Source organism: Microcaecilia unicolor, chromosome 2 (genome assembly GCF_901765095.1).
Source record: "Microcaecilia unicolor chromosome 2, aMicUni1.1, whole genome shotgun sequence".
Classification (NCBI taxonomy): domain Eukaryota; kingdom Metazoa; phylum Chordata; class Amphibia; order Gymnophiona; family Siphonopidae; genus Microcaecilia; species Microcaecilia unicolor.
In genome coordinates, this window is record NC_044032.1 from 285,263,531 (window position 1) to 285,276,089 (window position 12,559).

Below are 12,559 nucleotides of genomic sequence, written 5' to 3' on the forward strand. Positions count from 1 at the left end.
AATCTACCAGAAGTCCTAGGATCTTATCCAACCATATAATCACTTCACCCCCCACCCCCCATATTCCCTCCCCTTACACTAAGAGTTAAGTTGTTGAGTTAAGTGTGAACATATGACAGGTATGTTTTTTAAATTCCTGCAATATTGCGCAGTACAGTTTCCTCCTCAACTGTATGGCCTTATTTTCAGCCTGCATAATGTAATCTTCAATTAGCAGATCCTGTTTCTCCACCTTGGTGGTTGTTTGTGTTCAAAATATCCATGACATAAGTTTGGATTGTGGTAGACTGCTCCTGAAGAAGAGACTAATCGAAATTGAGACTCTGTCAAGGAGCTGCCTGCTACGCTTTTAAAGGAGACCGCAAGTGCTGACCTTTTTACTTGATTTATGGATTTGGCATTTTCCGTATGACTACTACTCTGTGCGATTTGTTTCACCATTTTCCAAGATGTATATGGGATATATGGCATAATATTTAAGATCGGGAAGGTTTTATGATGTATAAAGAGCAATTTTGAACAGCCTGTCAAATTGAAGGCAATTTCAAATTTATGGCTCCTGGACTGTGGTTCAGTCCTTATTGAATACCTTCTCTTTTTGCTAAACAAATTTCTGTTTGTAGGTATCTATTTAAGGTGCTTGTCCCGTATTTTGATGTTAAAGGGAAAGTCTTGTTTTGGGATTTTAGTTTATTCAACCCCCCCCCCCCCCCCTATCTTCTCTTACAGGTTTGTTTGTGTTACCCTAAGCCAGAATCAGGGGTATTCCACTTTGCAGAAATAAGCTCTTGCATAGTTTCATGGATGTGACATGTTTTGGGAAGCTTCTTGGTATCAGACGTCATGGGATTAGAAGCCGAGGGAGAGTTCTGGGACCAAAGGAGGAGAAATATTGAGAACTTCCATCACCCTACTTATCAATGCAGTGAATGCCTCCTAGTATAACATATGGGCCACAGAAGGATCATCCCTTCCATCAATGGGGATATCCACATCCTCTAAAGTCTCTCCCTGAGCAGAATAATCTAATAGGAAAGAAGGAGGGACTCCTGAAGGGGCTTCCGAGACCACAGACTCTACTTCCCAGACCACCAGACACTAAAGCCTTTGCTTCTTAAGAGACAGAGAAGAATCCACCTGAGGAAGAGGATAATCCTCACACATAAGCCCCTGGGATGCTTCAACAAGAACAATCTTTGCATCAGCAATACAAATTCTGGAGAAAAAGGAACCTCCCTCTGTAGGTGATCAGCGGAGCTTGAAAAACTATCAGAAGGCAGCCCTGGCTCCGCCAAGGCTACAGGCTGCAGAAAAATATTCGAAACAGACAGAACCAGCTGAAAAGAAGAGCCTGCTATCAGAGTATACAGCTCCAACCTGGCCACCGTTCCCACATTCAGTGCGGAGAGAGCCAAAGCCAGCCAACATGCGGCATCTGAATCCCCTGCCTGTTTTCCCCAATGACAGAAGCTTGACAGAAGCTGGTACCCCATTTACCAGACAACAACTTTCACACTCTTCATTAACAACAGTTTTGATTGCCTCAGCTGGAGCAGCCGTGAGGAAAGAGAAAACACACCGGATAGCAGGAGAAGTACACCCCTTTTATCTTTATCTCTCTCTCTCTATATCTATATCTATATCTATATCTATATCTATATCTATATCTATATATATATATATATATATATATATAGTAACAAAGTAGATGACGGCAGAAAAAGACCTGCACGGTCCATCCAGTCTGCCCAACAAGATAACTCATATGTGCTACTTTTTGTGTATACCCTACTTTGATTTGTACCTGTGCTCTTCAGGGCACAGACCGTATAAGTCTGGCTAGCACTTTCCCCGCCTCCGTCCACCGGCTCTGGCACAGACCGTATAAGTCTGCTCAGCACTATCCCTGCCTCCCAGAGAGAGAGAGAGAGAGAAAGGAGGAGGAGGAAGGAGAATTGCTTAAAAGAGTGGAACTTGGGAGAAGGGGGCATGGACCCAGCAACACCAGATATTCCCTACACTGCCAGACAAGACTAGCAAGCACTCCCAGCTCAACTGCAAACAGGAATACTGGACCAGGAGCTAGCATCCGACTCTCAGTCCAGGAGCTCTTTGAAACGCATCTTCCACCAGTTGGAGACAGAGGAATAATGAGCTGGTTCAACGTGTGTCACTTGATAGGGCACAGCTTAACTGTGACCTTTGTTTCCACCTGCTAGCAGACAACTCCTGGACTGATCTGTTGACTATGCTAAGGAAGTTTCACATTTAGCCATCTGATCTTGCGATCTCACATATGTTAGTAAAACCCCCCACCGGTTCAACAATGCAGCTTCCTTTGCCCCCCTTTCAATTTAGCACACAAAGGCGCAGAGGCACTGTCTATGCCATACTGCCAATAACTCTGTTTGTTCTGCACCTCAAACACAGAAGTCCACATCAGAAGAAGCAGGACCAGCAGAGCTATCAGCTGTGTATCCTACGTATCCTACACAGCAGTTCCACATCTTTATACCACATTTATTTTTTCCTGAAAGCACTGGAGCTGGTGGGCAGGGGTAAAGTAAGCTGCTGATCCAGGAGAAGGAAGGGGAGAGAGAAGATGCTGGGACAGAGTGCAGAAATGCCAAGGGTGGCCCATCCCAAAGGGTAAGATTTTTCTCCTGGTGCATTCAGGGTATAAATCTGACACAGTGGTGAAGGGACTGAGGCACGAGGAAGGGCTGCTGGCTATTTTTATTAACAAGTACCTAAACTTGGATTTCTGTATCATGGCATGTTTACTTCAAACACTTATGAACGCTAAACCCCATACGCATCTATGGAAACAATTCAACTGTATTTAAAGACCCTTTGAGAGCAGTATCTTATAATTTAAACCTGATCAGACTAAAGTCTGTCTTTAAAACAAGAGTGTACAGTTCTGGATACAAAGCAAATCCTCTAGTGCAATAGGAGCCCACAGTGTGTGTATGTATAATTTATATTTTAGCATGGTGCTTGACTGGAGGAGTGGCCTAGTGGTTAGAGCACTTGTCTTGCAATCCACAGTTGGCCAGTCCAAATCCCACTGCTGCTCCTTGGGACCTTGGGCAAGTCACTTAACCCTCCATTGCCTCAGGTACAAACTTAGATTGGGAGCCTTCCTGGGGCAGAGAAATATCCAGTGTACCCGAACGTACTTCACCTTGAGCTAGTACTGAAAAAGGTGTGCACAAAATATAAATAAATAAATAAAATAAACCACTTCAAAGCACCATCAGACTCTGCAAAATGTTCTAAAACTCTGTCCGATATTATAACTACAATTATATTAATGTTCTGATGTCATCTCAGTAAGGGAAAAGTTTAGTATTTTTGATGTATATTTTATTTCACATTGTGGTGGAGTCAAGAGGTCATCTATATCAACAATGAATCTTATCGGAGGAAAGATCTGTTACCAAAGATAAGTTTCAGTATGTTGGATTTCTATTTGAGAAGAACTTATAAGATTAAAAGAATTGATTCATTGAACTGTGGATGAACTATTTTTGGTTAGTAGTGGGAGTTAATCCTAGTTAAAGACAACTAAGAGATTTATATGTGCAGTGATGGGATGGTTGGTCGCCCCTTCAGAATTGGACACCTAGTTCTAAGCACATTTCACATATTAGCGTTACATACACTGCTGGTCTTTACATCTGTTTATTTTTGTTGGAACAGACCATTTTTATTCAGAAAAAAAAGGGTTGATTTTGTTACTGCATAGCAAAAATAACTTTGTGTGTATATATATATTTTTTATTATTTCTATTATCTTTTGGCACCATAATTACCTATGATTTAAATTAAAAGATACGTTTTTTAGACTGTAGGAAGCAAGGTTATGTGACCATGGTGAATGCTTATAGGCTGGCAGACAAGCGCGAAGTCAAAAAGTACACCCTTACTGCCAAAAACCTAAAACCAGCTTGGAGCAGGCGTTAGGGTTCTTGAAGAGGATTCGGCCTAGCATGAAGATCCAGTGGAAGGCACACCACCACTCACAGAATACGACTCATACCAAAACAGGATCTAAAAGGAGAAGCTGCTGCTCAGCATAGGGCTGGATGGCAGCAATGCAGTAGTTATGAGTGCTAAAAGGGTGTGAAGTGCCCCTCCCAACTCTCTCCCTTATTCACAAAGGAGAACCAAGAATTGCTCTGCCATCTCTGCCACCTAAGTTTTGAGTGCAAACCACTTTCCCTGTTTCTTGCTGAAACACTGCAACTTAACTGGCACCTGTTCCTCCTCACCCCTTTGGCATTCTGGGCATGCGCTGAAGAGCTGTGCTTGACATACAACTCTTGAGTGCATGCGTCAGTTGCCATTCTCCCCCTAACTTCTAAACAACTCCCTAATGCTCAGCACTATCAGCATGCCTATATTTGCATCTCATTAGCGTTGAACATTACAGAACAGTTCAGACACGCTGATCGGGAGGTATTTTCACTGCGGTTTTGATCATCGGGGCCTAAGTGCTTTGAAAATATGCCTCATTGTGTTTTTTATTATATTTCTATTAGTTATTTTAGCTTCTGAAGCAGACATTTGGCAAAACTTGGCCATGTTCAAAACCCTCTACTTCGGTTGTACAATAAAGCTGTTTTTATATTATTTTGGACTTCTGCAGACTTTTTGTGGCCTGCTCACCATTTCCTTTGGTCTAAATAAAAATTTATAACACTGGCTCAAACTTTGCTTTAAGAAGTGTTCTACTTGCTGCACATGCTTCAGTAAGATCAAGAAATACACTAGAGAGTATTACAGACCGGTGTATGTGTGTGTGTGGGGGGAGTGCTTTTTTTTGGGGGGGGGGGGGGGGGGGACAAAGTGTCTGTTTTGCAATTGAGAACAATAAAAAGTAACATATAGAAGAGAAATACTCACCTTAGTCTGATAGTATCACCCTCTTTCTCAGTCAGCTCAGTCTGCTTAAAATCAAGTTGTGAAGACAATTCATTTAACTTGTTTTGTAATTCTTCCATTTGTCTTTTGGCCACTGTCAGATCAGTTTCTAAACACTGTAAGTAAAGTCAGAGCACCATAATTTTAAAATATAAATACATAATTTATTTTAATCATATATTTAACAATTAAAACAGCAAAAAGATAAGTAATGCTTTTAAATCCCCCCCTCCCCCATGCAAGGGGTTTTAGAAGCAGTATATGAATACAGTATCACTCTCATTTCACTTTCTCCTCCCCTTTTAGGATATCATCAAGCCCACAGAGATTAGAAACTAAGGAAATAGTAGGCATGTTCAGATTCTGAAATCAGCAAACAGAAAATGCCATCAAATTAAAAAAAAAATACCCACACCTCACAAATACCATGTTCTTTATATTTTAAAAATCTTTTTGTTCGTATTTCATAGTTTTGATATACCACAAATCGTCAAAATAAAATGTAACGGTTTACATTTTTAAATTAAGGGGAATCATATGAAATTAACTAAACATGGACAAATAGAAGAAGAGAAAGGACATGGCCCTTTATAAGCTAATGAGGTTGATAATTAAAAGCATTTATGTGGTTGGCAGCAACACTTGCCATAGAAGTGTTTTATTTAAAAAAACATCTTTGCAGTGGATATGCATATACCTCTGGCTATTTCACTGATGCAAGCAAACGTCCAGAAAAGAAGAGTAATTTGGGTCAATATTCAAAGGGGTTTAACCAAGCAAGAGAATTTCCTTCCTGGCTAAACCCCGCTGAGCTGGCTGGCTGGCTGCCAACATTCAGTAGCATTTAACCGCGTAGTGCCACTTAATATGGGCTCTAGCCGACTATTGTGAAACTGGCTAGGGTAGAGGTGGTCAGGGGTGAAGTTTGGGTGGAGCTACTGCTTAGCCAGTTAGCAGCAATATTCAGTCCGCTAACCAGCTATGTAGGTGAATAAAGTTAGGACAGCAAAAATCCTGTGCTAACTTTATCCGCTGAGTTAACAGGGTACGGTTCTCAATATTGGCTGGTGACCAGTTAACTTCCAGGTTGCCACACTAATCTGGATATTCAATGCTGGAGGCTGGACATGTCCAGGAATTGAATATCCATGGTTAACTTAACAAGCAGCTGTGAGCGACTACCAAGCCCCTTACTACTGTATGCCAAATATCAGGACCTCAGAGGTGAAATTCAACTACTGACTGTACATTGTCTCCCAAATTCTATAAATGGCACCCAGTTATAGAAGAGGGACAGTTACACAGATAAGATAATTAACTAACTGGCACTAAATTGGCAAGTAATTAGTGAAAAATATCAGTAATTAGCACTAATTGGCACTAATTTGTAGTTGTGCACTAAGATTCATGCTCCTGTTCTATGAAAGGCATGCCTAACCTTTCTCACATCCAAATGCAAAAGGGGTGTTAACATGGGTGGGGTGTGCTTGTCAGGGGCATTCCAACTATTTTTGTGCATAGTTTATAAAATAATTGCATTTACAAGCCCACCTGCTGCCTTTAGGCTTCACTATTTATGACAACCATGGACATGGCATAAGTTGCTATGCCTAACTTTTGGCACATATCTGCAGACTTATGCTAGTATTCTTTAACAGATTTGGCATGCAACTCTGATGTTATAGAATACTAGCTTAGCACCCAGTTTCTTTGATGTCTTTTAGTGACCCATATAGCAGTGGCGTACCAAGGAGGGGGCGGTGGGGGTGGTCCGCCCCGGGTGCACGCCCCTGTTCTGGGGCAGAGGGAGCATGAAACGAACGACGGACAGGCGCGCGCGGCACCCCCCTCCCCCAGCGGCGTGCACCCGGGGGGGTCTTTCGCGCGGGGGGGGGGGGGGGGGGGTGTCCTTTCGCGCTTCCTTCCTTCTCGTATGTTTCAGCTGTGTCAGAAAAGCTGCCCAAGTCTGCATGGTTGTTATCCTCCCTTTCCAAAGGACAAAGCAAAGCAACATCCAATGGCATGAGCCGATGTGAAGCCCCCTGAAGGGTAGCCCCCCGTCTCCGTGCAGCAGCAGGTGGACGGTGAGCAGAACCTCTCCCTGTGAGGAGGCCGATGGTAGCTTCCAGGCTGTGGGGATTGGCCGGTTTTAGCCCTTTCCCGCCCTCCGCCTGCTTTTCATTGAGCACAGTTGTAGCGGCGGGAGCAAGGAGTGCAGAGGTGCTGGGGGCGGCTCACGGGCGGCTGCAGAAACTGTTCAGCACCACAGAAGGGGGGCAGATCGCCCTGCATCCGGGGGGGGGGGGGCGCTGCACCAGGGGAGGGGGCGCATCGGCGATCTGCCCCAGGTGTCAGCCCCCCTAGGAACACCACTGCCATATAGAATTTATCCCTATGAGGATAATATAGGACATCGAGGTGGAAAAATGTATATCTAAGGCCAGTGATTTAAAACTATTCTATTGTTTTATAAAGGCTCATCAGCAGAAGTCTCGCGAGTCCGCCATTGGAAGTCTCGGCAGCCATTTTGAACAGCGATCCGGCAGCGGGGTAGCATCAGCGCCAGCAGCGGGCAGGCAGGACCAGGGATCTTTCCTGCCTGCCCCGAAGAATTGGTTACACAACCTGGGTGGATGAAGGAGTGGCAGGTGAGAGAGCAGGGTCGCAGGACATAGGTGGCTGGAGGGGGGCAGGGGAGAGGAGGGTCGTTGGACATGTGTGGCTGGAGGGGGGGCAGGGGGAGAGTAGGGTCGCAGGACATGGGTTGCTGGAGGGGGGCAGGGGAGAGGAGGGGGGTGGAAGGGGGGCCTCAGACCATAAAAGGAGGGGGGAGGGGGCACTCACTCACTCTCTGTCTCTCACATACACTCTCTATGACACACTCTCTGTCTCACACACACACTCTCTCTCTCTCTCTCTCTCTCTCAAACATACACTCCGAGGAAAACCTTGCTAGCGCCCGTTTCATTTCTGACAGAAACAGGCCTTTTTTTACTAGTACATGAATAAGAAGTAGGTGTAAGAGAGTCTGCACATACAGTAGGCATTCCCGGCATATGCGTAATTTGGAGTGAGAATGGGAGAAGCAGTGTCTCTTCCTCCCCCCCCCCCCCCCCACCAATATTACAGCTGCTAATGTTGAATTTATTCCCCTTACCCCATGGGCAATAATATATCCCCTTTTGTTACTGTGTTTATTTTATAAAATTTCTAATAAAGTACACTTACATATTTACTCCTTTTCCAGACCAGAAGTAACTTTTATGCTGGCTTTACATGTTATTGGGACTGTTTCTGGGAGCCTCTCACTATTCAATTAAACATCTTCAGCTTATTCAAAACACAGCAGTTAATTTATGGAGCGAAAAGGTCTGACCGTGTTACTCCATTCTTGGCTAAACAGTACTGGCTTCCAGTCAAGTATAGACTTCAATTTAAATTTCTATGCTTGCAAATTGGGCTTATTACTCTAATTTACTGGGTTAGTTATCTTCTTTAACCATTCCATAAGTTTTTGCTTCTTCGCTGAGATCAGTACATACCAACCTTCTAGTGATTTCTTTTTTTTTTTTGTTTGTTTATTTTACTAGGATTTGGTTGGATATCTCCCAATCCAGTCTTCTATTGCACTGCCCTTATTTTATGGAACTTACTGCCAAAGGACCATTGTACTGAACCCTCAGCAGAAATTTAAGCCAGCATTACAGACCTGATTGTTTCTCACGCATTTAGTTAATTAGTTACATTCTTTTAGACTCAGTGGATCTCTCCTTTTGCTGTCCTAGGCTTTCATTTTGTGTAAATGTTTTATATTTAACAGTCTAAAGGTACATGTTGTTGTGTTACTCATTACTCTATTTTATCTCTGTTAATGTATTGTTATTATTGTTTGTATATCTTTTCCTACGGTTCTATGCCCATTTTTGAGAAGGTAAACCACCTTGAAGCATATATGATGCAGCCATATATCAATGTTTGAATACATATATATGTACCTCCCAGTTTAGAATGTGTGCTTAGGCAGCTGCCTAGTTTAAGCCCCGTTGCGTGGAAACTGGGTACACAATCAAATTTGTTTATTGATGGAACAAAGCCAGGACTGGCTTATACCAGAAGGCTGAATAAGCAGTTCAAACTTTTAAGGTTCTCCAAACAATAACTCATAAGAACAAAGGCGGTTAGCTTAGCGGAGTTTAAAAAAGGTTTGGACAGCTTCCTAAAGGAAAAGTCTATAGACCGTTATTGAATGGACTTTGGGAAAATCCACTATTTCTGGGATAAGCAGTATAAAATTTTTTGTACTTTTTTGGGATCTTGCCAGGTATATTGTGACCTGGATTGGCCACTGTTGGAAACAGGATGCTGGGCTTGATGGACCATTGGTCTTTCCCAGTATGGTAATACTTAAGTACTTAAGTACCACTTATATATGTATACTCAGTCAAACCTAGCGTATTTTATCTAAACCAGAACTTTTATTGAAATTCTTTCAACTCAATTGATATTGAAACAATGGCAAAGCATACACCTTGTACATAAGAACATAAGCATTGCCATACTGGGACAGACTGAAGGTCCATCAAGCCCAGTATCCAGTTTCCAACAGTGGCCAATGCAGGTCACAAGTACCTGGCAAGATCTCAAAAGAGTAAAATTTGATGCTGCTTATCCTAGAAACAAGCAGTGGATTTTCCCATCTTAATAATGGATTATAGACTTTTCTTTTAGGAAATTATCCAAACCTTTTTTAAACCCTGCCAATTTAACTGATTATTTCCACATTCTCTGGTAGCGAATTCCAGAGATAAAGTACATATTGAGTGAAGAAATATTTTCTTGGATTTGTTTTAAATTTATTACTTAGTAGCTTCATTGCATTCCCCCTAGTCCTTGTATTTTTGGAGAGAGTGAACAAGTGATTCCCCTCTACCAGTTCCACTCCACTCAGTATTTTATAGACCTCTATCATATGTCCCCTCAGTCGTCTCTTCTCCAAGCCGAAGAGCCCTAGCTTCTTTAACCTTTCCTCACAGGAAGTCATCCCATCCCCTTTATCATTTTCGTCACCTTTCTCTGTATCTTTTCTAATTCTGCTATATCTTTTTTGAGATGTCATGACCAGAATTGCACACAGTATTTGAGGTATGGTCACACCATGGAGCAATACAAAGGCATTATAATATTCTCAGTATTGTTTTCTATTCCTTTCCTAATATTTCCTAACATTCTATTTGCTTTCTCAGAGGTTTTCAATGTATCATCAATGATAACACCTAGATCCTTTTCCTGGGCAATGATTCCTAATATGGAACCTTGCATCACATAGCTATCATTTGGGCTACTCTTTCCTACATGCGTAACTTTGCACTTGCTCATATTCAATGTCATCTGCCATTTGAATGCCCAATCGCCCAGTTTGGAAAGGTCCTCTTGCCATTTTTCATAATAGTCTTGTGATTTAACAACTTTGAATAAATTTGTGTCATCAGCAAACTTCTAGGGAGATGCTCAGAACTCCAGCATTGCATGGAACTGTGCTGGGAAATACCGCAAGAACAGCACAGCAAAATAACTTCCCAATGCTCAACAATAATGGCATGCAAATTAGTGCTGAGCATTGGCAAGTTAAGGGAGAGAAAAGTGCCTGGCACATAAGCACAGAACCCTTGTGGTAAGGGAATATCTGATGACCCTTTTAACATCAGTTTGCATGCATTTAATTATCATTAGCGTTAATTTTTGGTATACAGGTTGTTCCTGGCACTAGAGCCCTCTGAACATTGTGTGTAGCTTAATGCTGGTGCTATTCTAGCGCTAATCGCATCTAGCATCAGCATTAGATTCTGAGCATGTCTTTTAATTCCCTCACTAGTTATTCCCATCTCTAGATCATTTATAAATATGTTAAAAAGCAGTGGGTCCCAGGACAGACTTCTGGGAAACTTCACTATCTACTCTTCTCCACTGAGAAGTGAAACTATATACAATTTCTCTCCTCTGCTTAATTCCTGTATCGTATGACCGAAAGGATATCTAAAGTTGAAAAGATAACAGTGGAGTGGAGGAATAGCCTAGTGGTTAGTGCAGTGGATTTTGATCCTAGGGAACTGAATTTGATTCCCACTGCAGCTCCTTGTGACTCTGGCCAAGTCACTTAACCCTCCATTGCCCCTGGTACAAAATAAGTACCTGAATATATGTAAACCGCTTTGAATGTAGTTGCAAAAACCTCAGAAAGGCAGTATATCAAGTCCCATTCCCCTTTATCCCCCCTACAGGATTCCATCAAGAGTTCAGATGCATCTGGGGTGATATAAGATGTTATCCTTTCAACTTTAGATATCCCTTAGGTCATCGGATGGTGATTCCAAACTCATAACTACATAAGTATTGCCATACTGGGACAGACCAAAGGTCCATCAAGCCCAGCATCCTGTTTCCAACAGTGGCCAATCCAGGTCACAAATACCTGGCAAGATTCCAAAAAAAATACAATACATTTTATGTTGCTTATCCCAAAAATAAGCAGTAGATTTTCCCCAAGACCATTTTAAAATTGGTGTATGAACTTTTCCTTTAGGAAGTCGGCCAAACCTTTTTAAACCCTGATAAGCTAAACTGCCTTTACCACATTCTCCAGCAACAAATTCCAGAGTTTAATTACACGTTGCGTGAAGAAAACATTTCTCTGATTCGTTTTAAATTTACTACTTTGTAGCTTCATCATATGCCCCCTAGTCCTAGTAGTTTTGAAAAGAGTACACAGACAATTCATGTCTACCCATTCCACTCCACTCATTATTTTATAGACCTCTATCATATCTCCCCACGGCCATCTTTTCTCCAAGCTGAAGAGCCCTAGACGCTTCAGCCTTTCCTCATAAGGAAGCCGTCCCATCCCCTTTATCATTTTTGTCATCCTTCTCTGCACCTTTTCTAATTCGACTATATCTTCTTTGAGATGTGGTGGCCAGAAATGAACACAGAAAATACTGGACAAAACTTCAGCAAAAATCTAAACTATAACGTCAATAATAAGCTGAACTTACTTAAACACACTAACTTAATAAATATAAAGTGTGGTATCAATTCTTTTTTTCTTATTTTCAATTCAAAGTGGAGAAAAAGACCTCAGTCTCTGCATGGCGATACTGTGCTCAATGCGCTCAAATGCCAGCATTCCTTGGACTCCGTTATAATCACTGGTCTCAAAAAAACTCCACTAGTATATAATAAAATATATGTGACATACTAAATCATGATATTTAATTCTTCTAGCAGTAATATTAATGTTACTTAGCTTTCAATCTTGCCCAACGGGGCTCTCCGTTTCGCTATGAAATATAAGCTTCCTCAGGGGGCCAAGTAACTATTGGCAAATCACGATACCTTACAAAATGGCGTCACTTACTCCTATGACACCAGCAGTGAAAGCCATCACATCCTCCAGGTTTATAGAGATTTCATTCAGTTTCTCTGACTCGTCAGATTTGAATACCATTTCTGGCACCGGTATCTCTCCCAAATCTTCCTCGGTGAAGACCGAAGCAAAGAATTCATTTAATCTCTCGGTTATGGCTTTGTCTTCCCTGATTGCCCCTTTTACCCCTCTGTCATCTAGCGGTCCAAC

The 12,559-nt window shown here is 42.1% G+C and overlaps 1 protein-coding gene across 2 annotated transcripts in view; it reads right to left on the reverse strand.

Annotated features, from left to right (window-relative positions):
* CNTLN (centlein) overlaps window positions 1-12,559 on the reverse strand; it is a 535,970-nt gene that overhangs the window by 408,639 nt on the left and 114,772 nt on the right. Inside the window, exons 1-2 of one of the 2 annotated variants that reach the window (XM_030194227.1) lie at window positions 8,158-8,317; window positions 4,912-5,045 (exon numbers count right to left, since the gene is read on the reverse strand). In XM_030194227.1, coding sequence (XP_030050087.1) covers window positions 4,912-5,009 — 98 coding nt within the window. In that variant the 5' untranslated portion in view covers window positions 5,010-5,045; window positions 8,158-8,317. Of the gene's footprint in view, window positions 1-4,911; window positions 5,046-8,157; window positions 8,318-12,559 lie in introns of those variants that run through there. The other variant, XM_030194226.1, reaches the window with a different exon arrangement.